Below are 26,123 nucleotides of genomic sequence, written 5' to 3' on the forward strand. Positions count from 1 at the left end.
GATAGATAAATTATAAAATTGGACAACAGAACATTCACAGAATGGGCTAAACTTTGTCCAATTTTCCTAACTGCTGTATTTCAGTCCAGTGAAATGTTTTAACAGTTGCTAATTTCAATTTCAATCTATTAAAAGAAGGGGGGAAAAAAACCCCCGTTTGCAAATACTGTGCTATCATGGCTGTTGTCCCACAAATCTGAACAAACAATGGCAGGAGAAAAATGTCTTACCTGATCATTTTCTCTCTTTTAGATGCAGCAGATGAATCCAGAGACTAGTGCGTTGTGTCCGTCTACTAGCAGGTGGAAATAGAGAGTACCGCGTTGAATGAATTCCGTCTAATTGGATGGAAAGCCTCCTGGACAACCAGTATTGCTCTTGCCATTGCAGAAGGAACTTGCTAACTATAACCAAAAAATTCATTTCCCATACATGTAAACATGAACCTCAAACCAAAGAAAGAACCAACCAACTCTGACAGTGAGAAATGCTTCTTAATCTATTTCCTGAAACAAATCAATATCATTATAGGTTGGATGTGGTGGCGCATTCCAATTATTCCTTTGGCGCATCAATTATTGCGGGGGCAGTGGCATCTTCCCTCCCTACATCCCACTAGGCTCTGGATTTATCTGCTGCTGGTGCTAAGGATGGAAAAATTATGTTTTACCTGATAGTTTTCTCAGATGAATCCAGAGTCCCTCCCTGTTGGCTCAATAGATATTGATTTGTTTCAGGAAATAGATTAAGAAGCATTTCTCACTGTCAGAGTTGGTTGGTTCTTTCTTTGGTTTGAGGTTCATGTTTACATGTATGGGAAATGAATTTTTTGGTTATAGTTAGCAAGTTCCTTCTGCAATGGCAAGAGCAATACTGGTTGTCCAGGAGGCTTTCCATCCAATTAGACGGAATTCATTCAACTCGGTACTCTCTATTTCCACCTGCTAGTAGACGGACACAACGCACTAGTCTCTGTATTCATCTGCTGCATCTAAAAGAGCCTCCTGGACAACCAGTATTGCTCTTGCCATTGCAGAAGGAACTTGCTAACTATAACCAAAAAATTCATTTCCCATACATGTAAACATGAACCTCAAACCAAAGAAAGAACCAACCAACTCTGACAGTGAGAAATGCTTCTTAATCTATTTCCTGAAACAAATCAATATCTATTGAGCCAACAGGGAGGGACTCTGGATTCATCTGAGAAAACTATCAGGTAAAACATAATTTTTCCATCCTTAGCACCAGCAGCAGATAAATCCAGAGCCTAGTGGGATGTAGGGAGGGAAGATGCCACTGCCCCCGCAATAATTGATGCGCCAAAGGAAGAATCGGAATGCGCCACCACATCCAACCTATAATGCTTGGAAAGCATGTGCAAAGATGCCCAAGTTGCTGCCCTGCAAATTTCCTCCAGATAAAAATTTAGATGCCACCCAAGAAGTCACCACTACTCTGGTAGAATGAGCATTAAATGCTGCAAGCAACTGCTTTCCTGCAAGAAGATATGTTGAAACAGCCGCCTCCCGAATCCATCATGTCACCGAAGCCTTAGAAGCAGCCACTCCTTTATTGAGTCCCAAGAAGAGAACAAAAGAATGATCTGAACGCTGAACATCATTGGTGGCTTGAAGATACTGCATTAATACCATACGACCATCTAGAAGTCGCAGGGACTAGAATTGTTGAAAATAATCCTCTTCTCTGAAGGAAGGGAGACACAGGGTTTGATTAATATGAAACACCAAGACTACCTTAAGAAGGAAAGAAGGAACAGTCTACACCGTCACTCCCACCTCCAAGAAGCATAGAAATGATTCTCAACACGAAAGTGCCTGCAGCTCCAAAACTCTGTGAGCTGAAACTACAGCGATCAGTAAAACTGTCTTTAGAAGAGTAAGATCCTTGATTGCCACCTTGTCTAATGGTTCGAACGGGGCCTTTTGTAGACACCTTAGTACCAGATTAAGACTCCAATCTGGACATAGTTTAAGAAGAGGCTTAAGACGATTGACTCCTCGTAAGAATTGTACTACATCTGGCAGGGATGTCAAAAACAAGTTTTCCACCCTGCCTCTGCAGCATGCAATTGCTACTACCTGTACTTTAAAGGGATTTGTAGGCCAAGCCTTTGGACAAATCCTCCTTTAAGAACGTGAGAATCTGAGGAAGAGAAACTTGGAACAGCGAGACCGCATCAGGACTCAAATACAATCCACACTTGAGCATATGCCGTGGATGTAGACAGATTTTTTTGCTTGAAAAAGAGTGGCTATTACATCCTCTGAATATTCCTTCCCCCTTAATCTCGACCTTTCAATAACCGGGCCGTAAAACCAAAACGAGAGAGATCTTCCATTAGACTGGGTCCCTGGGATATCAGATCCCTCAATACTGAAAACCTCAACAGTTCGTCTACTGCCAAACTCATAAGATCCGATTACCAAGGGCGACATGGCCAGTTCAGAGCCACTAGAATGACTAGGCCCACATATCATGCTATGCGATGCAATACCCTGCCTATTGTGGTCCAAGGTGGAAACACATAGTTTATTATTTCTATTCTGCTCATGTCCAAAACGGATAACAAAATATTGTATACACATTAAAACACTTAACAAGTCACGATATATAAATCTCATTCAAAAAAATAATCAAAAGACTTCTCTTCAAAGTGCTATAGAAAGATAAAAATCAACACTTCAAATCAAAGCTATTAATGGGTAACATACATCATCTGACAGAAAAGATGTTTTTTCAACATTCTTAAATTGATACAAATCTTTCTGTTGCCGAAGATACATTGGCAGCCTATTCCACTCTGATGGTACAGCACATGAAAACACACTTTCTTATATATTCATAGTGCAAACATTTCAGAGTAGGAACAACCAAACCAGATTGGGCAGAGGAGTGCAAGGTTCTTGAAGGTACATAAGGCATCAAACAGTCTTGTAAACACTTGAGTGACATTCGATTGAGGCTCAAACCATCAGTAACAATTTATACTCGCCACAAAACTCCATAGATAATCAACAGATATCTACAAAGCATTTAGTAACGTGCTCAAATCTGTTAATCTCACATAGCAAGCATATTATGGAGTTCTGTGCTACTTGCAAAGCTTGCATGCATGTTGCTGGCAACCTTAAAAGCACAATGTTACAATAGCTCAACCCTGCAATTATATCAGATTGAACCACATTCCTAAAATCACACTTAGACAAATACAAATCTTCAATTGTAACTTAAAATAAGTTCTCTTAACATTCTGTACATGTGGGTCGAAAGGTAAGCTGAGGGTCCAATATAGCCCCTAAGTAGAACACCTTATCAGCAAAATACATCAAAGTATTGGTAGCAGAGGATTCTACCACTTGTTCTTTTGACACCAACATAATTTTCGTCTTCAAAATGTTTAACATCAATCCATTTGCAGTCATCTAGCTCCTAATTATCTTCAAAATTTCATTCAACCCAAGCTCTGCTTGTGGCAATGAATATTCAATGGAGAAAAAAAATTGTATATCATCTGCATAAATTCAATATGATACACCTTGTGTTTTCATCAATTTACAAAGGAGAAGTATATGCAGGTAAAACAGAACCGCAGTAAGTGTAGAGTCTTGCAGAACCCCAGTAAACACTAGTCTACATTTTGAGAAGTTGCCCTTCACACATACTTCCTGTGTTCTACATTTCAGAAATGGTTAAAACCAGTGAAAAAACTGTTCCTTTGAGACCAGCCAGAAAGCCTTTTTAACAAAATAGCACAATTCAAAAAGTATCAAAAGCTGCTGAGATATTAAGGAACACCATCAAATACTTGGTTCCTCGATCAAAACCGCACCTAAGTTCACTCAAAGTGGCCATTATTAATAACTCAGTACTAATACTGCCCGATTCAAACCGATTCACTTCGGCGAATTGATTTGTTTGCTGGAAAAATCGGACTCACCGGGCCTCCTAAAGTGGCAGCAGTAATGGCGATGTCCAGCGGGCAGGGGAAGTGCTCTGAATCGGTTACTCCTGGCCAGGCCTGCCCTGCCGGGGCTTCCTTCTGCCGCATCACTTATACCATCACTAATGATGCGGCAGAGGGAAGCCCTGGCGGGCAGGCTGCGAGCAGTAGTACAGTAGGTTTTTTACATACAAGTCACTATATTGCATATTTCTGCTATAAACTAACTGTTGAGTAAGAATACAAAATGCCTCTTTCACTTGTAATCTTGAAAGCTGGCAATAAAAGAGATCAGACTATTTCTCTTGTTAATGTGCCAAAATACTTGGGAACATGTTGACACTACAGTGCCATTGCAAGCCAATAAACAGTCAGACCCTGAACCAAAAACCGCTTAGGTTATTTTTTCACCGCATGCTGCAGGTTGCCTATGGAAAGTTCTGTGTGTTGAACACAGGAGAATAAATAGAAAGAATTCCAGGAAAAATGTGAAATGGCACTTTCCAGAAACCTGGGCTGATGTGCAGAACTGAAGACTTATGTTGCCTCTCCATCTTCAAGGCCATTATTTATGGCCTTTGTGTGTTCCACCCCCCGCTTATTCCTAAGTTAAAACCTCACACTATTATTTCAACATTGTCCTTCTATTGACAACTTTTACTGAGATCACATCCACTTTCTCTCTTGAAACTTTCAGTACTTCTTGACAGTCCTACTCACTGGTCAAAGCTCACTCATTTTTTCCTAAATGCTGAAGTACCTCTATTAAATTTGGTTCTCAGAGATCTCAGCAGTAAAGTGGGTAGAGGTATGACTAAATGGGCATTATATGCTCAGAGTGCCCAAGTAGTACCCTGTATTGATAGTGCAGATTCCCCACCCAAAATCTGAGGTATTGACGGGAGGCCAGAAGAATGGGGATATGAGTGTAGGCCTCCTTGAGATCCAGAGAGCATAACCAGTCATTCTGCTCGAGAAGGGGATAAAGGGATGCCAGGGACAACATTCGAAACTCTTCTTTGACTAGGAATTTGTTGAGAACCCTGAGATCCAGAATGGGTCGCAAATCGCCCATCTTCTTCGGAACAAGAAAGTAACGGGAGTAAAACCCCCTGTTCTGCTATTCCAAGGGAACTGGTTCGATGGCATGGAGACGAAGCAGAGCTTGAGCTTCCTGAAGAAGAGCGGTCTGGGATGGATTGGAAGGATACTCTTTTGGAGGAAGCTCTTGTGGAACCTGAGTGAAATGAAGAGAGTATCCTTCCCTGATGTAATTATTGTCCATCGGTTGTAAAAATGATGGAGACGACCTCCTATAGGCGGCACTCCCTGCAGTTTGTTGTTGTCGCTTCCCCCACCCCCACGGTGCACCCCTCCCCAGCGCACCCAAACCCCTGTTGACCCTCCCATCCAACCCTCCCACCGCTGAGTCCGGCAATGAGAGGTTCCCTCGAGACTCCCTGCAGGAGCCGGCCTGATGGCTGGAGATCACCGGACTGGATAGGGGGAGCAGGTAAGGGGTGCTGCAGTACAGGAGGAGCAGGGAAGAGGTGGTGCTGGACAGGAGGGGAGGTAACAGGAAGGGAGGCCTACTGCTGGATAGGGGAAGCAGGGAAGAGGTGCTGCTAGACAGGGGGGGGTAAAAGGAAAGGAGAAGACCTATTGCTGAACAGGGGGAGAATGAATGGGTGCTGCTGGACAGGGGGGAAGTAAAAGGAAGGGAGAAGGGCTATTGTTGGACAGGGGGAGCAGGCAAGGGGTGGTGGAAAGCCCAGGAAAGAGAGAGACAGAAAGTGGCCAAGGAGAGAAAAAGAAAGACAGACACACACACACACACATATTCTAGCACCCGTTAATGTAACGGGCTTAAAGACTAGTTCTTTATAATACAGAGAGCCTCAAAATAGTAACAACAGCCCAATTATGGTTTTCATCAACTTATCCTCACCTGTTTCACTGCTATCAGGAATTCCGCAAGGCTCTATATCTAACATTTTTCTGGCACCTCGCCTTACACTTCTAAAGTCTTTCAACTTGACAGTGCTCCTATATGCCAAATGACATTCAGGTTCTTTGTACAACTGACCCCCACACTCATTCCAAATTCATAATGTTAGCACCAAATTAACTCAACCGACTACAAGACAATAAGCTCAACAAACCCCAGTAAGTCCAAATTCCTCCTTTTCACCAACAGTAACCAAACCCCTATTCTGCTCCGCTCTACTCGAATCCTTTTCAACCTCTATAGGTTCTTCAAATTGACTCCTCGCCCCATCTTTCTACACAGAGCATCATAGCCCTAATCATACTCCTCACCCAAATCACTTTGTCCCATTGTTGTTCTAATCCCTGCTATCCCCCACTTACACTCCTAATATCCAACCAGTCTCAGTGTTTCTTTTTCTGGTCTCTCACCAAATCGGAGTATCCACAAGAGCCCATCTTCTTCCATATTCTCATGTACCCAGTATCTGCCATCCTCCCTTTTTTACCCTTTCACCAGCATAGGCTGCTGCTTCCTTATCTCCTTCTTTCTCCTCTTAGCCAGAATCCCTTTGCATACTTCCTTACCTCAGCATCTATTGCTCTGCCCTTTCCTCTCCCACTGGAGTGGAGGAGAAGCCTAAGTGAACTGAGAACCTGGAGAACTGAGTTCAATTCCTACTGCAGCTTCTTAACACCCTCAACAAGTTACTTAATCCTACACTGCCCCAGGTACCAAAAACAAAACAAACAAACAAACAAAAAAACACTCCCAGTGTAATCTTAGAATGCACTGGGAGAGAGGCCTAAGAGTCCGGTTGGCTGAGAGGCCTTAAGCGCCTGGGCCAATCAGGGCCTTGGGCCCCTCCCGGTGCATCTCACAATGGACTGAGAAGGGGAAGGCCCGCTATTCAGTGGAGATGGGCCTGCTGGCCACTGAAAGTAAGCATTCCTGCGGCCAGCCAACTAAAAAAGGTACTTGTGGGGTCCAGGTGGTCTTGGGGAGGAATTCCAGCAGGAGGGACTGGGCATTCCTCCTGCCGAGGGATGTCTTGGAGGGGGTCCGGCAGGAGGGATTTGGCATCCCTCCTGCCGAAGATTATTTTGGGGTTTGAGGCAGAAGATATTGAGCATCCCTCCTGCTGGCCCACTTCGCAGTGGGACGGGCTCCCTGCTGCGGCCACTAAACTGATCGCAGCAGGTAGATTCCCTTGCCACGATCAGTTCAGTGGCCACATCTATTTGAAATGTAGGCCAGCATTTTTTTTAACCTACATTTCAGGCACCTATCACAGCCCTAGGGAGATACTTAAGGTCATCTAAACTCACCTAAGGCCACTTCCAGGCAAAACCACGTCCACGCCTAGCCTTGGGCGAGCTTAGGCAGCCCTATGTGCCTCCCTAGGCTTTCAAAGATTCCTACAATGTAGGCAGCCTGCTTCAGGGGTGGTTGTTTTGGTTGGTTTTTTTTAAACATGTGTCCCAATTGGCTGGTTAGACAGCAGTAGGATGCCTACCTTCATCTACAATCGGGACACCATTTATAAAAATTTGCCCCAACATGTCTACAGTGGCTTGTAAACTTTGACCTTTTTTTTTTTTTTTTTTTTACATTATTTGCTGACGTTGAACAAACCCAACATACTCTAATAGAGCTGGTTCAAAAATTTCTTCTAGATTACTTTTGTAAAAGCTGGTTAAAACACCTGATTTTTGACATTTTACTAAAAATTACAAAAGTTAAAGTGAAATTGTAAAGTAACAAGATTAGCTTATACAGTAAGTTGAAATCGTATATTTGAGAACAAAGCCATATCAGAAAACAATAGACAAAATATTATGGAGATAGCTTCATTATTTATTACAGGAGTCACAGAAGGATAAACTTTGAAATTTTTTAGCGTGACCATTTTTTTCAGCCCACTGAGGCATTTTACATATGTACGTTTCAAAAAAATGAAAATACGCATTTCCATTGAATATATCGTAAAAAGTTGTATAAGATCGCCAAGTTTCATTTGTTTTGCTTATATAACCAAAGAAATATTTTGACTCAAAAGTTGTGAAAATTTTGCAGGGATACTTACTGTACATAGTAGCAGTATGGTATCAAACAAACATTCCACTGGCAAATCTTAAACTTTACTAAACTTACCCCCTCTTTTACTAAGCTGCGATAGCGGTTTTAGCGCGTGCAGAATTTTAGCGCATGCTAAACCCGCGCTATGCAGGCAGAACTAACGCCTGCTCAATGCTGCCGTTAGGGACGAGCACGCACGGCAATTCAGCACGCGCTAAAACCGCTAGCACAGCTTGGTAAAAGGAGCTCTTACGGCTCCTTTTACAGAGGTGCGCTAGCGGTTTTTTCGCACGCACTGGATTAGCGCGCGCTAGCCGGAAATCTACCGCCTGCTCAAAACCTAGCGAAAGTTTGGCAATTTAGCGTTAAGACCCTAGTGCACCTTCGTAAAAGGAGCCCTTCGTTTTACATTACATTAGTGATTTTTATTCCGCTTGTACCTTGCGGTTCAAAGCGGATTACATAAGAAGAGAACTGGACATTTCCAGGAGGGTATATTACATTGGAGAATTCAGATTGAGGGTATAGACTTAATAACATTGGAAGATAACCAGGTTACATTACATAGCAAGTATTCTGTTTCCTTACATTGGCAGATAGTCGGTTTCGGTAGGATAATTTAGGTTTCAGGTAGCTTTCTTGGCATTTCGTTTTTTGTTGGGTTTTTTTTTTTTTTGGGGGGGGGTTGTTTTTTGTTTTTTTTAATTAATTGGTCGATTGAGGGTATGGTGCCAGGGATTGAGCAGAGCATGGTTGGAGTAAGACGGGAAGAGGAGAGAGAGATTAGGTAGATTGTATATACTTTTTGAACAGAAGTGTTTTGATTTCTTTATGGAATGCTTTGAGGTCAGATGTTGTGGTTAACAATCTGGTGATGGAGGGTTCGAGTAATGTAAGATTCAACATACACTGTTTCATCAAAATCTGTGATGGTGAGGTGAGGCACGTTTCTAAAATTAGACCACTTAACATGGAATGACCTTGCACATACCCAGAGATGTGCTATGTTACACTCTATATAAGGTTTACACATGTGAAAGAATACACACAGAGATAAGTTCTTGTTCTTTGGCCAACACAAAATTTCTTACTTGTAGATGAGGTTGTTTTGGGGTGTTTTTTTTTAACCTTTTTCTCACTTAGAACTAATATTCTGGTTTCAAATCTGGCCTCTTCTTTGGTCTACTTCAATTGGTTATCTCTAATGTTTTGTTTTGCAGGGAGGGTTACATCTATTATTTTATGGGGACTTTGTTATTTTTAGTTATGTTTGTAAGTTTTATGCAGCAACACAAAAAGCAGTGAAAGGTCTAATTGACTTTCAAAGTGACCCGCTCTGTCTAAAGCAATGAAATTTACATGTAATAAATATAGAAGGGATCCTCGGTGTGAAGGAAAAGCAATTTATGGGCGGTATTTTTTTGGAGTTATTTTTTGCAAGTTTTATGCTGCAGAAACCGGTACTCCTTCCACAGAAATGCATTGGGCCATTTGTTTGGCTGGGGGTTGGGTTCATTTTTTTCAGAACCCCTGATCTGATCTAGCTTAAATTTTCAAATTCTGTGTCTTTTTATCAGGTTTTCCCACGTGCCAAGTTTCAGCCCATTCCAAGAAATTTTCAGACAGCTATTTTGCTCCCAGACTGGCATTTCTCAGCCCCTTTTGTATAAAACTTCCAATAATGCATTCTCTTCCCAATAAATTTCCAATTTTACAAAAACCACTTTCCTCTTGACAACGTACAGATTTTCATGTTATTGGGCCTGTGGCAGCATTTTAGAAATGCTGAGTTTTAGAGTTGCCTATCTTGCTACAATTTCTTGTTACAATTGCTTCAGGAGGGTGACAATTCACACCACCTGCAGTATTCCTCATGAGCATTCACAGTTCAACACACTAAGGCCAGGATTTTCAAAAACCTGCATTAAAAAGTGACGGTCTGCTAACACAGACATTTTGATACTGAATCTAAAAACCAGAGAAATTGTTTTTTAAAAAAAACGAGCATGCAAATAAGATCGGAAGACAACAGCAAAGATTTCCTACATTTGCCCATCACTGATGGGCATATGCGCAGATAAAACCTGTAAAAAAACACCAAACAAACCAAAAACACACTCTCCCGCTGCCCCTGTGTTGTGATGCAGCGGGAGATATGCCCTCTCCACTGCATCATAACACCCCCTTCCCTAACATCTTGACCGCGACCCCCCCCCCCCCAGCAGGAGAGATGCACTCTCCTGCTGCACTAAAAAATATCTTACCTGACCCGAATGTGCCCCGCCCCTCCCTCCCCCTCTCTCCTGCTGCACTAAACTACCCACCCTGACTAGTAGTGACCCCTGTCTCTGCCGCACCCCTCCCCCTTACCTGAACAGATGAGCCAAAGATGGACATCCCCACTGCAGCTTCTGCTGCATCATCTAAACTGGATATTCCCCTCCCTGGTGTATCTTGGGAGGGGCCTTAAACAATTTGGGCCAATTGGTCCTAAGGCTCTGACTGGCCCGGATGCCTAAGGCCCCGCCTATGGGGTGTCTGGGCCAATCAAAGCCCTAGGACCCTTCCTGATGCATCCGGGGAGGGGCCTGAGGCTCTGATTGGCCCGGGGTGTTTAAGGCCCCAATCATTTGAGGGGCCTTAAACACCCTGGGCTAATCAGAGCCTTAGGCCCGGGGAGGGAAATAACCGGTTTAGACAATGCAGCAGCAGCTGCAATGAGAATGTCTATCTGTTCAGGTAAGGGGAAGAGGTGCGGCAGAGATGGGGGTCAACTAGTCAGGGTGGGTAGTTTAATGCAGCAGGAGAGAATGGGCATCTCTCCTGCTGCTGGGAGGGGGGAGCGCATTCAGGTCAGGTCGGGCAGGATTTTAAAATTTTGATTTATTTATTTAATTAATGCAACAGGAGACAGTGGGCATCTCTCCTGCTGCCGGCAGGGGTTGCAGCCAGGATGTTAGGGAAGGGGTGTTGTGATACAGCATCTCTCCCGCTGCATCACAACACAGATGGGGTTTCTAGCAGTCCCTGACACTAACCGGCACCCCATGGACCAGTTGCTTTTTTTAGTTGCCAAAAGCCACTTTTTATAAATGGCTCAGCATTTTTTAAGAATCCACCAGAGAGCTCGTTTCAATGTTGAAGAGCCCATTTGCATATCAGAAACCTCGCTAAAGACGGAGATAATCTGTTTTGATAATCCGCCGATAAACTGCGTAAATGCTAAACTTAACGGAAAACAGTTTAGCGACGGCATTAAACTTTTGAGAATCTTGCCCTAAGATTATTCAATTAAGTATTAAGTGACGCCACTATATATGGTGCTATATACATTCAAATAAGAAATATGTTGCATGAAAAGGGACCCTTTTACCAAACAGCAGTAAAAAGTAACCTTGTGCCCTTATGTGGGTAATGCCCACATGCTAAAGCCATTTTTACCACTGGGGTTAAATGTCAGAATTTTTTTCCCTTATTTTGTCATTATGTAGGGGCTCATGAACTAAATACACACTAAATGGCTAAAATGGGAATGCAGCTGTGCTGATTTTAGTGCAGAATACACACACTCTCTGTCCCTCTGACCTACCCCAGAGTAAAAGAATACATTTTATTTTTTTAGTCCAGAAAAAAGCGAGGATACATCCCAAAATTAATACAGGATACCCCACAATACACCCTTTTTACCATGGTACGCACACACTAGTGTTTACTGTAGCTTTGTAAAAGGGCCCTAAAGAGAATAAAAACCGTACCATTAATCCACCCAAAGAAGACTGGCAAAGGACATCAAACAAGCAGCACTACTTAAAAAGAAGGATAGCTGGGGGAGGGGGGGGACCAACAAATCACCATTTAACATATTAAAAATAGCAGCTAGAGAGTTTATCCCAGGCCCAGTGCAAGTTGGCTTTTCTATTACTGCAGCATGGGACAGTGGAGTCTTGAGCAAGCACTGTCCACCTAATCTTAGAAGCAATGCCACATTTCAGTCTTTCAGCATTACTTAAGTTGGTCCATTTTTAACTTCATGCAATACTGACCACATAAGTGGAAGGACAAAAAAAGGCCAACTGCTCAGAGGAGATTTAGCAATATCATCTGATTACCGAAATAAATGTGTCATTTTACTGTAGTGAGGCTGTTACCTTTGAAACCTCAAAGTTATTATTTTTCACAAAAAAAATAACTCAATCTTCGGACTGACTATACTCAAGTGTGAGAAGTTTTGACCCCCCTCAACATAATCCAGACAGTACAATTGACACACTGTGCATGAGAGTGGCTCACATCTAAATACCCAAGAGGTATTTAGTAAATCGGTCTCAAGGATGAGAAATCTTCTAAAACTGTCACACATGGGGGAAAAAAAAAGACCCTAGAAGAGATATCACTGCAGGAACCAACTGTTAACAATAGATACTTTCCAATTGTATTAGTACATAAGAACATAGACAGTGCCTCCGCTGGGTCAGACCAGAGGTCCATCGTGCCCAGCAGTCTGCTCACGCGGCGGCCCAACAGGTCCAGGACCTTTGTAGCAATCCTTTATCTAAACCCCTCTATCCCCTTTTCCTTCAGGAAATCATCCAATCCCTTCCTGAACCCCAAAACCATACTCTGTCCTATCACGCCCTCTGGAAGCGCATTCCAGGTGTCCACCACCTGCTGGGTGAAGAAGAACTTCCTAGCATTGGTTTTGAAACTGTCCCCTTTTAACTTTTCCAAATGCCCTCTCATTCTTGTAGTTTTTGAAAGTTTGAAGAATCTGTCCCTCTCCACTTTCTTTATGCCCTTCATGATCTTATAGGTCTCAGTCATATCCCCTCTAAGTCTCCTCTTCTCCAGGGAAAAGAGCCCCAGTTTCTCCAATCTTTCAGCGTATGAAAGGTTTTCCATACTTTTTATCAAACGTGTCGCTCTCTTCTGAACTCTCTCGAGTATCGCCATATCCTTCTTTAGATATGGCGACCAATATTGGATGGAGTACTCCAGATGCGGGCGCACCATTGCCCGATACAACGGGAGGATAGCTTCTTTCGTTCTGGTTGTAATACCCTTCTTGATTATACCTAGCATTCTATTCGCTTTCTTAGCGGCCTCTGCGCACTGTGCCGACGGCTTCATGGTCTTGTCCACTATTACCCCCAAGTCCCTTTCTTGGGTACTCTCACTCAATAACAGCCCTCCCATCGTATAGCTGTACTTCGGGTTTCTATTTCCTACATGCAAGACTTTACATTTCTCTACATTAAACTTCATCTGCCATCTCGTCGCCCACTCTCCTAGTTTGTTCAGGTCCCTTTGTAAATCTTTATAGTCCTCTTTAGTCCTAGCCCCACTAAATAGTTTGGCGTCGTCTGTGAATTTTATTATTTCGCACTTCGTCCCTGTTTCTAGATCATTTAGAAATACATTGAATAGCAGCGGTCCGAGCACCAACCCCTGCGGAACACCACTCATGACCCTCCTCCAGTCCGAGTAGTGGCCCTTAGCTCCTACCCTCTGCTTCCTACTCACCAACCAATTCCTGACCCATCTAGTAAAGGGTGTGCAGGGAGGGGACTGAACTTAGAATTACTCTCTTTCTCATTGGCAAAATAAAAAGAGTCTATGGATGACTTTTATATTTGTAATAAAACTGCAACATAAGACTAGCTTACTTGTTCTTAATATGTCACCAGCTCAAGTGTGTGTGAAGGTATCTAGGCTGCTCCCGAGTGCCACAAGACACTAAACAGAACAGATCACATTTGAAAAGATCACAGAATACCTACCCACCAGTCACACCTTGTTCACCATCTTCAAAGTTGAGGCTGGGAATTATAGCCAATGAAAATTTAACTAAAATTTCTGAACTCCAAACTGTTTATTTCATTTGCGCTGATCACCAAAAGGTACACACACACGTATTGCATTTCTCTTCCTTTAACAAAATCTCCAAATTAAGAATTTTCTAAAACTCATGGCAGTAATAGTTACCCAAGTAACCTAACTTTATTATATCACCAAGTAAATAGGCAAAATAAGTCCTAACACTGGTCAGGTTCAACATATGAATAACATGTAATATGCAGCAGGCCTACTCGGGCTCTCGTTCTTAGCCTCAGGGATCTGCAGGCTCAGAGGAAGTCACCTGACTTATGGTTATACTGCATTTGCTGTTCTGTTTGATTGTAATCCTTAGGACTAGTGTTCTGCTTTGTATGCAGTTATTTTTTGGGTGGGTTCTGCTGGGTGGGTCCCGGTTTCTTTGCTGTTAGGATCAGACTGCATTAGCGGTTTACTTTTTGCGTTTTGGATGAAGATGTTTGGGGGAGTGATTGAGTGAATGCGTTGACTGGACCTCTGGAGGTCCCTTTCTGTGCTCTCCGTGTGATTGTGGAGGTGTGTGCGGGACAGTGTGTTATTTGGGGGTGGTTGCGATGAGTGTATTTGGTATGTATGTGTCTTGTGTGTATGGATAGGGATTATTTGGGTGGGTGGGTGGGAGGAGGGGTATTGTGGAGTGTTGGTGTAGGTGGGTGCACCAAGTCAGGGGTATTTTTTGTTGGTGATCTTGTATTTTTGCTCTCTATCTGTTATTATGTGCGCTGATTTGAAAATATTATCTTATAATGTTAAGGGCTTGAACTCTCCGTATAAGCGGCATTCCCTTTTTCGGGAGTTACAGAAGGTTCAACCTCATATTGTACTGCTGCAGGAGACGCATTTGCTTAAGCAATATGAGCCTCTTTTAGTTCATCCTTGCTATCCTGTGCATGTTAAGACCTGTGGGGTAGCCATTTTGTTTCATTCTGCTTTACAAGTACAACTTTTACATGTTAAACAGGATCAGGAGGGTCGTTACCTATTACTGCATATGTTAACTGATCATGAGGAAGTTACTGTTGCTTAGATCTATGTTCCAATGACCATCAAAATCAGTTCTATATTTTTTTTTGCTTCCTATTGTGCAGAGCATCATCCGGGCTTGATAACTTTTCATTTGTACATAGAAAAAACAGTAGATCAGAATAGAGATCCAAAACTCCAATGCAAAATTTATTCACCACAAATACATAAATAAATAAAAGCCTGACACAGCCATGTTTCACCCTCTTAAGGGCTGCATCAGGGGCTGTAAAAACTGACAGACAATCAAAAAATTAAAACAATATCCTATATAATAAAACGTTAGCCGCGCATGCGCACTCAGACCTGCGTGATCTGTAATCCCTGATCTGTGATCCGTAGGTCTGTGGCCAGAGTGCGTATGCGGCAGACAGATCAGGAGAGCACAGCACAGCCGGCGACTCCCCCCCTCCCGCCCTCACTCACTGCCAAAACCACCACCTCCTCCTTCTCGCCGGCTCACCCGCTTTTAAATGAAGAGAAAAGCGCTGCATCGCGCTAACGCTGGCTTTGCTGTCTTCTGTCCACTGCAGCCCGCCCTCTCTGACTACTTCCTGTTTCCGCTAGGGTTGGCCACAGTGGATAGAAGACGCCGAAGCCAGCGGCTGTAGCCGCCGATCTCCGTTCCTCCGGGGGGGGGGGTCTGGGAGGAGAGGGATCGCGGCCACTCAGCGCCCCCACCGAGGAGCCCAGCAACTTTCCGCGGCCCGGGACCCGAGTCATTTGCCGCCCCCCCTCTTCCCTTACCACGGGCCCGACTGGCGATTTAAGCAGCGTGTGCAGCAGTCTGCACACGCTGCTTCGGGCCCTTCTACTGCCCTGATTTGCTCCGGACGTGCCAAAGTAAATCAGGGCAGTGAAGACTGCTGCACACGCTGCTTGAATCGCCATGTGTAGTCGGGCCCGCGGGAAGGGAAGGGAAGGGGGGGGCGGCAAAGGACTCGGGCCCGCGTTTGTAGTCACGACTGTGGGAAGGGAAAGGGGGTAGAGGAAACGCTAATGCTGCTGCACAGGAAACTGGTGTGGGGGGAGGGAAATGGAAGGGGGAGGGAATGCTGCTTTGCACAGACAGACAGAGGGAGGAAGGGAGACAGAAAGACAAGAAGAAAGACACAGGGGCAGGTGCACAGGGAACTGGTGTGGGGGGAGGGAAATGGAGGGGGAGGGAATGCTGCTTTGGACAGGCAGACAGAGGGAGGAAGGGAGACAGAAAGACAAGAAGAAAGACACAGGGGCAGGTGCACAGGGAACTGATGTGGGGGGAGGGAAATGGAGGGGGAGGGAATGCTGCTTCGGACAGACAGACAGAGGGAGGAAGGGAGAAAGAAAAGAAGAAAGACACAGGGGCAGGGAGATATACAGAAAGACAAACAGACAAAGGGGGCCAGGGACAGAGACAGACAGAAAGAAAGACAGCGGGAATCGCGTCAGGAGGGGTGCGGGATGCCTCAGAGGGAACTTTTCCAATGGGTGCAACTGGGCGGCTGTCGGGAGCCTCTGATCAGGGGCAGAGCAAGGTAAGTGTATCATAGGGATAAGAAGGAGGAGGGGGGGAGAAAAAGGAAGGGACGCCTACTGCTGGACAGGGGGAGAAGGAAAGAGGTGCTGATGGACGGGGGGGGGGGGGTGAAGAAAAAGGAACGGAGGCCTAATGTTGGACAGGGGGAGAAGGAAGGTGCTGCTGGACAGGGGGGAGGTAAAACAAAGGGAGAAGGGCTGTTGCTGCATAAGGAGAGCTGTGAAGGGGTGGTGATGGACAGCCAAGGAAAAAGAAAGAAAGAAAGCGGCTAAGGAGAGAGAGAGAGACAAAGAAATAAAGAGAGACACACACACATATATTCTAGCACCCGTTAATGTAATGGGCTATAAAACTAGTATTAGTATATTCACAATATATGATCTAATCAAAAACATAGGAACATAAAATCACAGACTGTACTAATGAATAAGATCACATTTTTTTAAAAATGATTAAAACATACCCAAAAGGTGTGCATCTAGCTGTAAAATATTTAAAAAGCAGTCATTAGACGTCTGTGGAATCTTTCCCAAAGCAATTATAAAACTTAAAAATGCAGACTCGAACAGTCTAAAAAAAAATATACCTTTTCTCCTCTCCTTTGAAAACTGCAACTGTGGTGAAATTGTTGTCCGTGAATGATATGGGGAAAAAAATCTGTCCCCATCACTGCCCTGTCACCGGACCACCGTCCCTTTCACCGCCCTGTCCCCAAACCCACCGTGCCCTTCACCGCCCCATCCCCGCAGCATCCACCCTTCCCTCTCGCCACCTCACCGCCCTTCAGCAGCCCGATAATCTCCCTCCCTCCCTTCACAGCGTAAAGAAACTTAAGGGAGGGAAGGCACGCGGTCACTGATCGCACATGCGGCCCCTTCCCTCCCTCCAAATCTATCTCCGTCTCTCCCCCTTACCTTCGCGGCGCTTTAGAAAAGAAACTGATGCCAGCGAAGCCTGCCTGTGCCGCCCTGCAGTCGCGTGAGTGTGGGTGGAAGCTTCACCTCTGACAATTTTCATTTTATAAACACATATAAAACAGAGCAAGGTTCAACAAAACCCATCTCCCCTCCCTTTCAAAAATATCCCCTTCACTATTGTGAAAACTGAACAAACCAAATTACTATAGAATGCTACATAGAAAAATCAAGTTAACAGAATACTTTAGTCACACATGGCAAGAATAATGCTAGGGGAGTGCAAGTAGGGCAACTGCTCCCTGGTCAGAGAGAGAGCCTTAAGCCAGCTGGAAGCTAAAGAAGCACAACTTGGACTTTGCGGTCCCTAGTTATGTCTAATACCAGCTCTAGCAGGATACATATTTCAAATCTGAAATATTCTAATCACAGAATATAAAATACTTTTTTTTTTTCCTTTTTGTTGTCTGGTAATTTTATTCTTCAAATCACATTGGTCTCAGGCTTTGGTTTTAGGTTCCTTCTGTCTTCATCGTGGCATGGCTGGCTCCTGAAGGTAAAATAGGCATAATAGGAGCTGGGGAGAAGATGCTGAGTCTGACACAAGTGCAATTCTTTTTACCACAGGAGTAAGACTTTTCACCACTCCCACGGGGCAGTAAAAGGTCTTGTCCCCATTCCTGTGGGGCGGTGAAAGGTCTTGTCCCCAATCCTGCGGTAAACCAGTTGCACATGCGGATTTACTGTGGTGACCCGCGGTTTACCGCAGTAAACGGTCCCCGTGTCATTCTCTAAGGTGAAGGACTTTAATTTAAAAAGCCCAGCGAGTCAGGATCAAGGGTCATATAAATTATTAGTTAATTAATAACACCTAATACCATGATTTGGTTAAGAAGTTCTAAAAGGTACATAGAATGTCTTAATACAAAGCCAAAAGATACAAAGCACTGAGCAAACCTCAGACCTGCTGAACTGGACTTAAAAAAAGAACGATACACAAAGACAAAAACCAATTGGCTTTGTGTTATTGAGGCACATCCACAGGCTGGTAAGCATTATTATACTAAACATATTACTAATTGTGACACAACCTATGTAATATATTTAACCCAACACTTAAAGGCCAGTAATAAATATCAATTTAAGAGTGAAGCAGTATCAGCAAATCAGTCCAAAATTTAAGCCACACTCAAATGGTCACTTCTTTCAATTAAATATGGATAAATAAATAATTAATCTTCCAATAGCATTTCAATGCAACTTCATTTGTCTCAGACATACTCGTATATCATTTTGATAACTCAGTATATAATGACCTCAGCAACTACACTCAAACTGTCTTTTTCATGTATAGTTTGAGTTACTGTAGCAAGCCTCCTCATCAGTCACAATTATTTCATTTTTATGAAAAACTTATCTTAGGCAGCAGGGACGGACTCCATGAATTCGCATTTCGTTATTAGCTGTGTCAAGGCTAGTCACCTAAAACAAAACAACTCTATTAAAAGGAACCAAACCCCCAACAGTTCATAATAACCATTCAAAAATAACTTTAATCTTATACAATCTTACCATATTAGCTCAGTACGGAGAGTGTGTTGATCTGATCTTTATGGTGAGATTGTATAAGATTAAAGTTATTTTTGAATGGTTATTATGAACTGTTGGGGGTTTGGTTCCTTTTAATAGCGTTCTTTGTTTGTACTCATACGTCTAAGACAAATGAAGTTGCATTTAAATGCTATTGGAAGATTAATGATATATTTAATCCAATGCACATGTGATAAAATCTATATAGGGTGAACTATAAGTTCTATCAAAGTCAGATTAACAAAACATAAATCATGAGTGATAGTGATACCGCCCCTTTGGGGCGACATTGGAAATTAATGAAGCATACACTGCAAGATATTCGATGGAGAATCCTAGATAAAGTAATAGCTGAGTGGGAGGGTGTTAATCTTATAATGTAAAACGCTAAACGCGCATGCGCACTCGCGCCGCATGTTCCCTGATCTGTCGTGCTGTGGTGGCACGAGTGCACTTATGAGAAGGAGAGCAGGCCCGGGATTCGGCAGAGGGCAGACGCCGAAAAGGGCTCGGCACAGTGGAAGACAAACAAACTGAAATCTGAAGTTTGGGGGGGGGAAGAGGCGCTCGCCCCATCACACTCCCCATTCGCTGCAGCCTAGCAGCTCCGACCACAACCTTCCCCCCTCAACCGCCTATGCAGGCTCAGGCTCCCGCCACAGTGGAGGGAAAGGCGGTGCCAAGGCAGTGCGGAGTGGCAGCTGCTGGGAGGAGGCCGCATCGGCTTGAGGCAAAAGGTGGTGCGGAGCGGCGGCTGCCGGCCACTGGCACCCCCTGCCCTCTCCGTCACGGCCCAGGAGACACGTGGCAGTGTGAGGCCTGGACGTCACCGCCACATGACGCGAAGCCTGCGCGCTGCACACAGAATAAACCGCTGCGGCTTTACTACATTGTATGCTTAAATGCGATGAGGTTAAAACTTGACGTGGCTCCTTATAGCACAAACGAAGGTGATAGGAAACGTAGAGGAGTGACACAGAAGATCAGTAGGGACTCTAGAGAGATTGGAGGAAGTGGCTAGAAGTGCAGACACCAGCTCCCCGCGGCCCGGCAGAGGCCCCGCACCAGAGTGAACTCATGCTGCCACCCAGAACTCCCCCAACTCTGCTGACCCTTGCCCCTGCCTGTCCCACAGGGCACCCCTGGCAATCCTGGCCCACAATAGTCGGCCCAGACCCAAGGCAGAGGAGACACTGGAACACCAACAATGCAACAGGTACTGTAATGATGCTGGATGGGGTGGAAAAGGTGGAAATAGGAAAATGGGAATATTGGTAGCTAAAAAGAAGGGAGAAGGGCTACTGATGGACAGGGGGAGCAGGGAAGGGGTACTGCTGGACAGGGGGAGTTGAAAAGAAAAGGGCTACTGCTAGACAGGGGGAGCAGGAAAGGGGTGCTGCAGGACAGAGGGGAGGTAAAAGGAAGGGAGAAGGGCTGCTGCTGGACAGGGGGGGAGAAACAGAAAGAAAAGACAGAAAGAAAGGGGGGCAGGGAGAAAGAAAGAAAGATACACATACAGAAAGAGAGAAAGAAATGCCCAAGTCAACACATCTATTCTAGCACCCGTTAATGTAACGGGCTAAAAAACTAGTATTGAATAATGTTTAAACAGAAAAAAACAGCAATGGAGTTTTGAGATCAGTGCTTTAGCTCCCGCTGGACTAAATGAAGAAATCAAGTGGATGACACTGGTATGAAATGCGAAGACAGAAGAAATCAAGTGGATCACATTGGTGTGAAATGCGAAGACATACTGTAAGACATAGTATGAGCTTTAAACAACCAATGAGAGAGCCTTTGATCAGCTGATAAGTCTGATGTGAAAGCAGCAGAAGAGATGATGACACCATGTTAAACTGAATGGGTTTGAAGTAACACTAGTAACACTATAAGAGGAAACTTATAAGACCGAATGCTAAGTATATTTAGTGAGAAGATTTTGATGGTTGTTGAAAGCAGTTTCTTGAAAACAGGATTTGATGTTTCACTTATGTTAAAATAATCCTGAAGAAGATACAGAAATGTGAATTCACATCAGAAGAGGAGAGAAAGGCAAAGAGATAAGTGGTTGATCTTGGCTTTCCATGAATATAAAGAAAAGTTTAAAATTTGTATAATGGACTAATGAGGATAAAGGCTGAAGTATATAGGAGTTATTATACCCTGCCAGCTATCTGAAAATCCAACAAAATTTTTTTCATATGTTTCTGTTTAATCAAAATGAAGAGATATATACACTATACTCTATACTAAACTGGTTATATACTGTAGATTAGTGTGTCAGTTATTAAGATTGAAGCACAAACTTTTCTATTTACTGACCCTGACCAATTTAAGAATTTTATTGAAGTTAGGTCTCCACCTCTGCTAATTTCAGTCTCAGCATCTGCTTCTATTGTAACTTGAATTTTCTCATTTAGTATAATAGCCAGCTGGGTTAAATCAAGTTTCCTGGGTTTTCTTTAAGTATTAGTCAATAATCTTCTGTAATGACTAATTTTTTTCTAAAGCTTCTCCCCTCTTTAAAGCATCAACTTTTTTTTGTTTGTTTCCTTATTCTTGAGTATGTTTAAAAGATATTAATTCTTACATTTGATTATGTAGTTTATATTTGTTTGGTCATTTTTCTGATGTAAGGAATAAGTTTCCTACTATCAAGTAATCTTGATGATTAAATGTAAATTATAAATATAAAAAAAAGAATACTGAAAGCCCAGCCTAAACTCCACTTATGTGTGCTCCCATCTGTCAAATATATTCTATATAAAAGGTAAGAATATATTTCTAGAATAGTGCTTAGATGGAATTAGGGCTTTGACACACATATAAAAACATACACACACATATTCAAAGCATTACACAGCTCTTCCCCCTCCTATCTAAACAACCGCTTAAACCAAATCTCCACCTCAAGACACAGAAGAACCTCGAACCCTTTCGCCTTCCCCCCACTCAAAGGCACACAACGCAAGAAAATGTTTGACAACCTTCTGGCAACACAAGCAGCAAAAATCAACCATTCCATCTCGAATCTTATGACAATATCAGACAACTTCAAAACATTCAGAAAAGAAATCAAAACCCTGCTTTTCAAAAAATTCATCCAAATATCTTAACCCCTCCTCTTTTACCTCCAGAAGATTCACCTACCTTCAGATAAACTTCCCCCAAATTACCCACCTTAACACCTTCCAATTAAACAAATACCATAAATAGATTGTAACCTACCCTCTCTAACTGCATTCCATATGTATTTTTTATACAGTTCTTCACTGTCAGTTTAATTTCCATCCTATAAGTTCATATAGAATTTTTCTTTTTTCAACCATCTTTATTTTCTCTTCTTTATTAATTTCCAGGTACTTTAGTTAGATTGTGAGCCTTCGGGACAGTAAGGGAATTTTTTAAGTACCTTCTTACTTCTCATTTATAATCTTAATGTACACTTTCTTCAAACCGCTTAGAACCTAACGGATGTAGCGGTATATAAGAAATAAATTACATTACATTACATTACATACCAATACTCTAATCATTTTCACACACAATCAGCATGCGTTAGAGCCCACTTATAGAACTATCCCCTAAATTTGACATAAGAAAAGCCATACTGGGTCCGAAACAATGGTCCATCTAGCCCAGTATCCTGTTCCACAGTGGCCAATCCAGGTCATGAGTACGTGACAAAAACCCAAATACTGCCTTTTTGAAGAAATTTATCCAAGGCAGTGTACAGCAAGAATAAGTCAAACATAAGCAACAGAATTACAACATTAAAAGTATTCAAACAGTGCTCTCATTATGAGGGAGTGCTGAAAAGTTCTCAGTCCAACCAACTTCCTAAATTCTGAGTGATATTTTGCCACTGTAGCTGAAGAGAGTGTTATCTTGTTTTGCAAAGTGCCAATTTACAGAATCATAATGCTAAGTTTTGACATTGTTTCATATCATTGATTGAACTATGTCAGTAAAAAAAAAAAAAAAAAAAAAAGTGGAATTTTCAAGTATGGAACTCAGAGCCCTCATGAAATTCCTATTCCTGAAGAAGAAAATTCCAAATGAAATTCATGAATGTATGATACAAACACTGAGTAGTAACAAATGCCCATCATACTCCACTGTGAAAAAGTGGTGTGCAAATTTTCAGCATGAAGATTTTGAGACTGAAGATTCAGCAAGGTCTGGGAGGCCTCAAACAGTGTCAACTCCTGAAATTGTTGACCATGTCCATGAACTGATTTTGGCAGATCGACAAATATCAGCTAAAACAATTGCTGAGACACTACAGATATTGGGGTTTTTAGCCATTGGTTCTTACTTTTTAATTTCAAATGTATTTTAAATTGTGTAAACCGCAGAGAACTTCATGGTTTTGTGGTATATAAATAAACTGTTATTATTAGATATCCAGGGAACGTGTTGGTGTATAATCCATGAACAGCTGGGTAAGCAGAAGCTGTCAGCCAAGTGGGTGCCCAAATTTTTGAATTCTGACAAGAAACGTCATTGAGTGGACACTTCCAAGTTGATTTTGCAGCATTCTCAGCGAGCTGTTGCCAACGTTTTGGAACTAGTTACTGACGTTGTTCCACCACTATGATCCTGAGGCAAAACAGTTCATTCAATGGCGGCACTCAGGTTCTTCAAGGCCAAAAAAATTTATGATCCAAAGGCCAGCAGGAAATGTCATGGCCACATTGTTTTGGGATCAGGAAGGTGTTGTATTTAGATTTATATGTTCGTTCTGCTCTATAGACACTTCTGCCTCTCTCTCTCTATCTCTCTTTCTCTCTCTCTTCCTTTATCTTTCTCTCTCTTTCTCTTATCCCTCCTGTTTCTCTGTCTTTTTCTGTTCCTTTTCTAAGCAGTTCCAGATACTCTGGATCCTTTTCATTAATCTAGTTTTATTCAAACGATTGTAGATACGAATATTTGATACATGATTTTTATTATGATTCTATGTGTTTGAGCTGCTTTCTGTTTATAATTCTTATAATATTCAATAAAATTATTGAACTAAAAAAAAAAAAAAAAAGGAAGGTGTTGTAATGACTGACTATCTTCCAAGGGGCCAAATAGTTTAATGCAAAATACTATTATAACTTGCTGTGCCAATTAAAGGAGGTATTAAAATAAAATAAGCGAGGGAAGCTGCAGAAAGTTCTCTTTTGCAATACAATGCACCTGCTCACAAAGCTGGCAACACGATGGATGTTTTGATGCAGCTGGGGTGTCAGTGCATAGACCAGGGATCTCAAAGTCCCTCCTTGAAGGCCGCAATCCAGTCGGGTTTTCAGGATTTCTCTAATAAATATGCATTGAAAGCAGTGCATGCACATAGATCTCATGCATATTCATTGGGGAAATCCTGAAAACCCAACTGGATTGCGGCCCTCAAGGAGGGACTTTGAGACCCCTGGCATAGACCATCCACCCTACTCACCAGATCTTGCTCCATCTGACTATTTTCTCTTCCCAAACCTTAAAAAGAGTTTGAAAGGGAACAATTTCCGAGAGTACTTTTTGGAAAGGTTATAGAAACTTCAGGCACAATATGCCAAGTGTGTTGAACTTGGGGGGCGAATATGTGTAATATCTTGTCAATTTCATGACTCTATGTCATTCCCTTCTTGGTTGGGCTAAGAACTTTTCAGCACCCTCTTGTAACTGCAATGTGACTCCGGAAACTCGGCTCCCCTAGTTTGGTTTGTTTACATAGGTTAAGTATCACATTGCTACAGTATTACACAATTACTTTTTCCACTTACAAAGTAGTGCACTGCCAGAAACTTACTTTTCATAGATCAGTTCCTCATCTATACAGAAATAGTGAGTATTGACGGTGCTTTTTGGTTTATTCCTTAGAGTTGCGAAGTACAGTCGATCTGAAAGACATGTTAGAAAAGGATGGCATCAGAATGTGTAGAAAAAAAAACAAAACCCAAAACTAACGAAGTTAAAATATCTATCTACAAATTCAAAACACAATGAATACGTATTACTGTAATCCCATTCTGACAGCGAAGGCTACATGTTAGGGGGGGGGGGGGGGACGGGGACTCCAAAGGAAACAGTATTTACAAAGCGCTGCAGCCCGGGATCTCGCGCCCTTTGAGCACTGCCCAGAAAAGTTTCGCGAGCTCTGCCCTCCCCGCATTCACCTTTGATAAACTCCGAAGCGCCGATGAGCTCCGCGGCGTCTGCCATCCTGAAAGCGGACCTTAGACCGGACGCGCACTTGTCCAGATTCATCGCCCTGCCCGGCCCGCAGGGTGAGAATGGCCGGAACGCTCGGCCGAGCACGAGGAGCGGGTTCCAGCGGGACAGTCACAGCGTCCTGAGGAGAAGCATACCAGAGAGCCGCCGCTCCTCCTCCTTCTCCCCCCCCCTCCTCCTCCTCCTCCCTCAGCAGCGGTCTCCGCGCCTCACGTTCCGGACTGCATTCCCCGAGCGCCCGGCCCGCGCCCGCGCCTCACTGTCCGGGTCGCGAGGTGGAGACGGCGACGGGCGCACTTCCACCACGCTCCTCCATGGTCGCAAACACAAACTGAGCGGCGCTCCGAGCAACATCTTCGGGAAACGTCACGTGGTTACCAGGCGCCAATCAGGGTCGCTAGGAACCGTTGCTAAGGCTTTGTTTCGTCTGGCCCGCTACTGACCTCTCCTGCGTCCCGGGCAGGGCTGGAGGGGGGCGGGGACAGGGGCTGGGGAAGTGCGCTTGCGGCCCGGGAGGGGGGGGTGAGGTGGGGCAGGAGGAAAGAGTCCGGCTCTGGGTCCCGCCTCTGTCCGGCGGCGGGTGGGGCTGAGAGAGAAAACTTCTTATGAATGGAAAGAAACTGCTGCATCTTATACGGTAACAACCGGTTTATTGAAGCATGAGCTTTCAGGTGCAAGAGTCCACTTTGTCAGATGGTTGAAGTGTAGGGTGCAGCGGGTGGGTAAAGATGCAAGGATGGGAAGCACTCAGAAACGTGAAACTCTTCAAGGGGGGACCGCACCCCCCCTGGAAATGAACCAGAGTTTGCCTTTTTGGTAAAATAATTATTCATTGATACAGGATTTTTATTGACCTAGTGTTTTCTCATGAACAGTGATTGCATCATAACATTTTAACTGTGTTATTTCATTTGCTTTGGTTGGATGACAAAAAATATCTCATGGACTCATTCAGTATAG

General features: G+C 43.4%; 1 protein-coding gene across 2 annotated transcripts in view; it reads right to left on the minus strand.

The window, feature by feature from the left end:
- The window catches only part of CDC14A (cell division cycle 14A), a 210,273-nt gene extending 184,752 nt beyond the window's left edge, over positions 1 to 25,521 (minus strand). The window contains exons 1-2 of one of the 2 annotated variants that reach the window (XM_033915989.1): positions 25,109 to 25,521; positions 24,742 to 24,832 (exon numbers count right to left, since the gene is read on the minus strand). In XM_033915989.1, coding sequence (XP_033771880.1) covers positions 24,742 to 24,832; positions 25,109 to 25,199 — 182 coding nt within the window. In that variant the 5' untranslated portion in view covers positions 25,200 to 25,521. The remainder of the gene's footprint in view (positions 1 to 24,741; positions 24,833 to 25,108) is intronic. The other variant, XM_033915988.1, reaches the window with a different exon arrangement.
- Positions 25,522 to 26,123: the final 602 nt, after the last annotated feature.

The sequence above is a fragment of the Geotrypetes seraphini genome, chromosome 12, assembly GCF_902459505.1.
Source record: "Geotrypetes seraphini chromosome 12, aGeoSer1.1, whole genome shotgun sequence".
Lineage (NCBI taxonomy): Eukaryota > Metazoa > Chordata > Amphibia > Gymnophiona > Dermophiidae > Geotrypetes > Geotrypetes seraphini.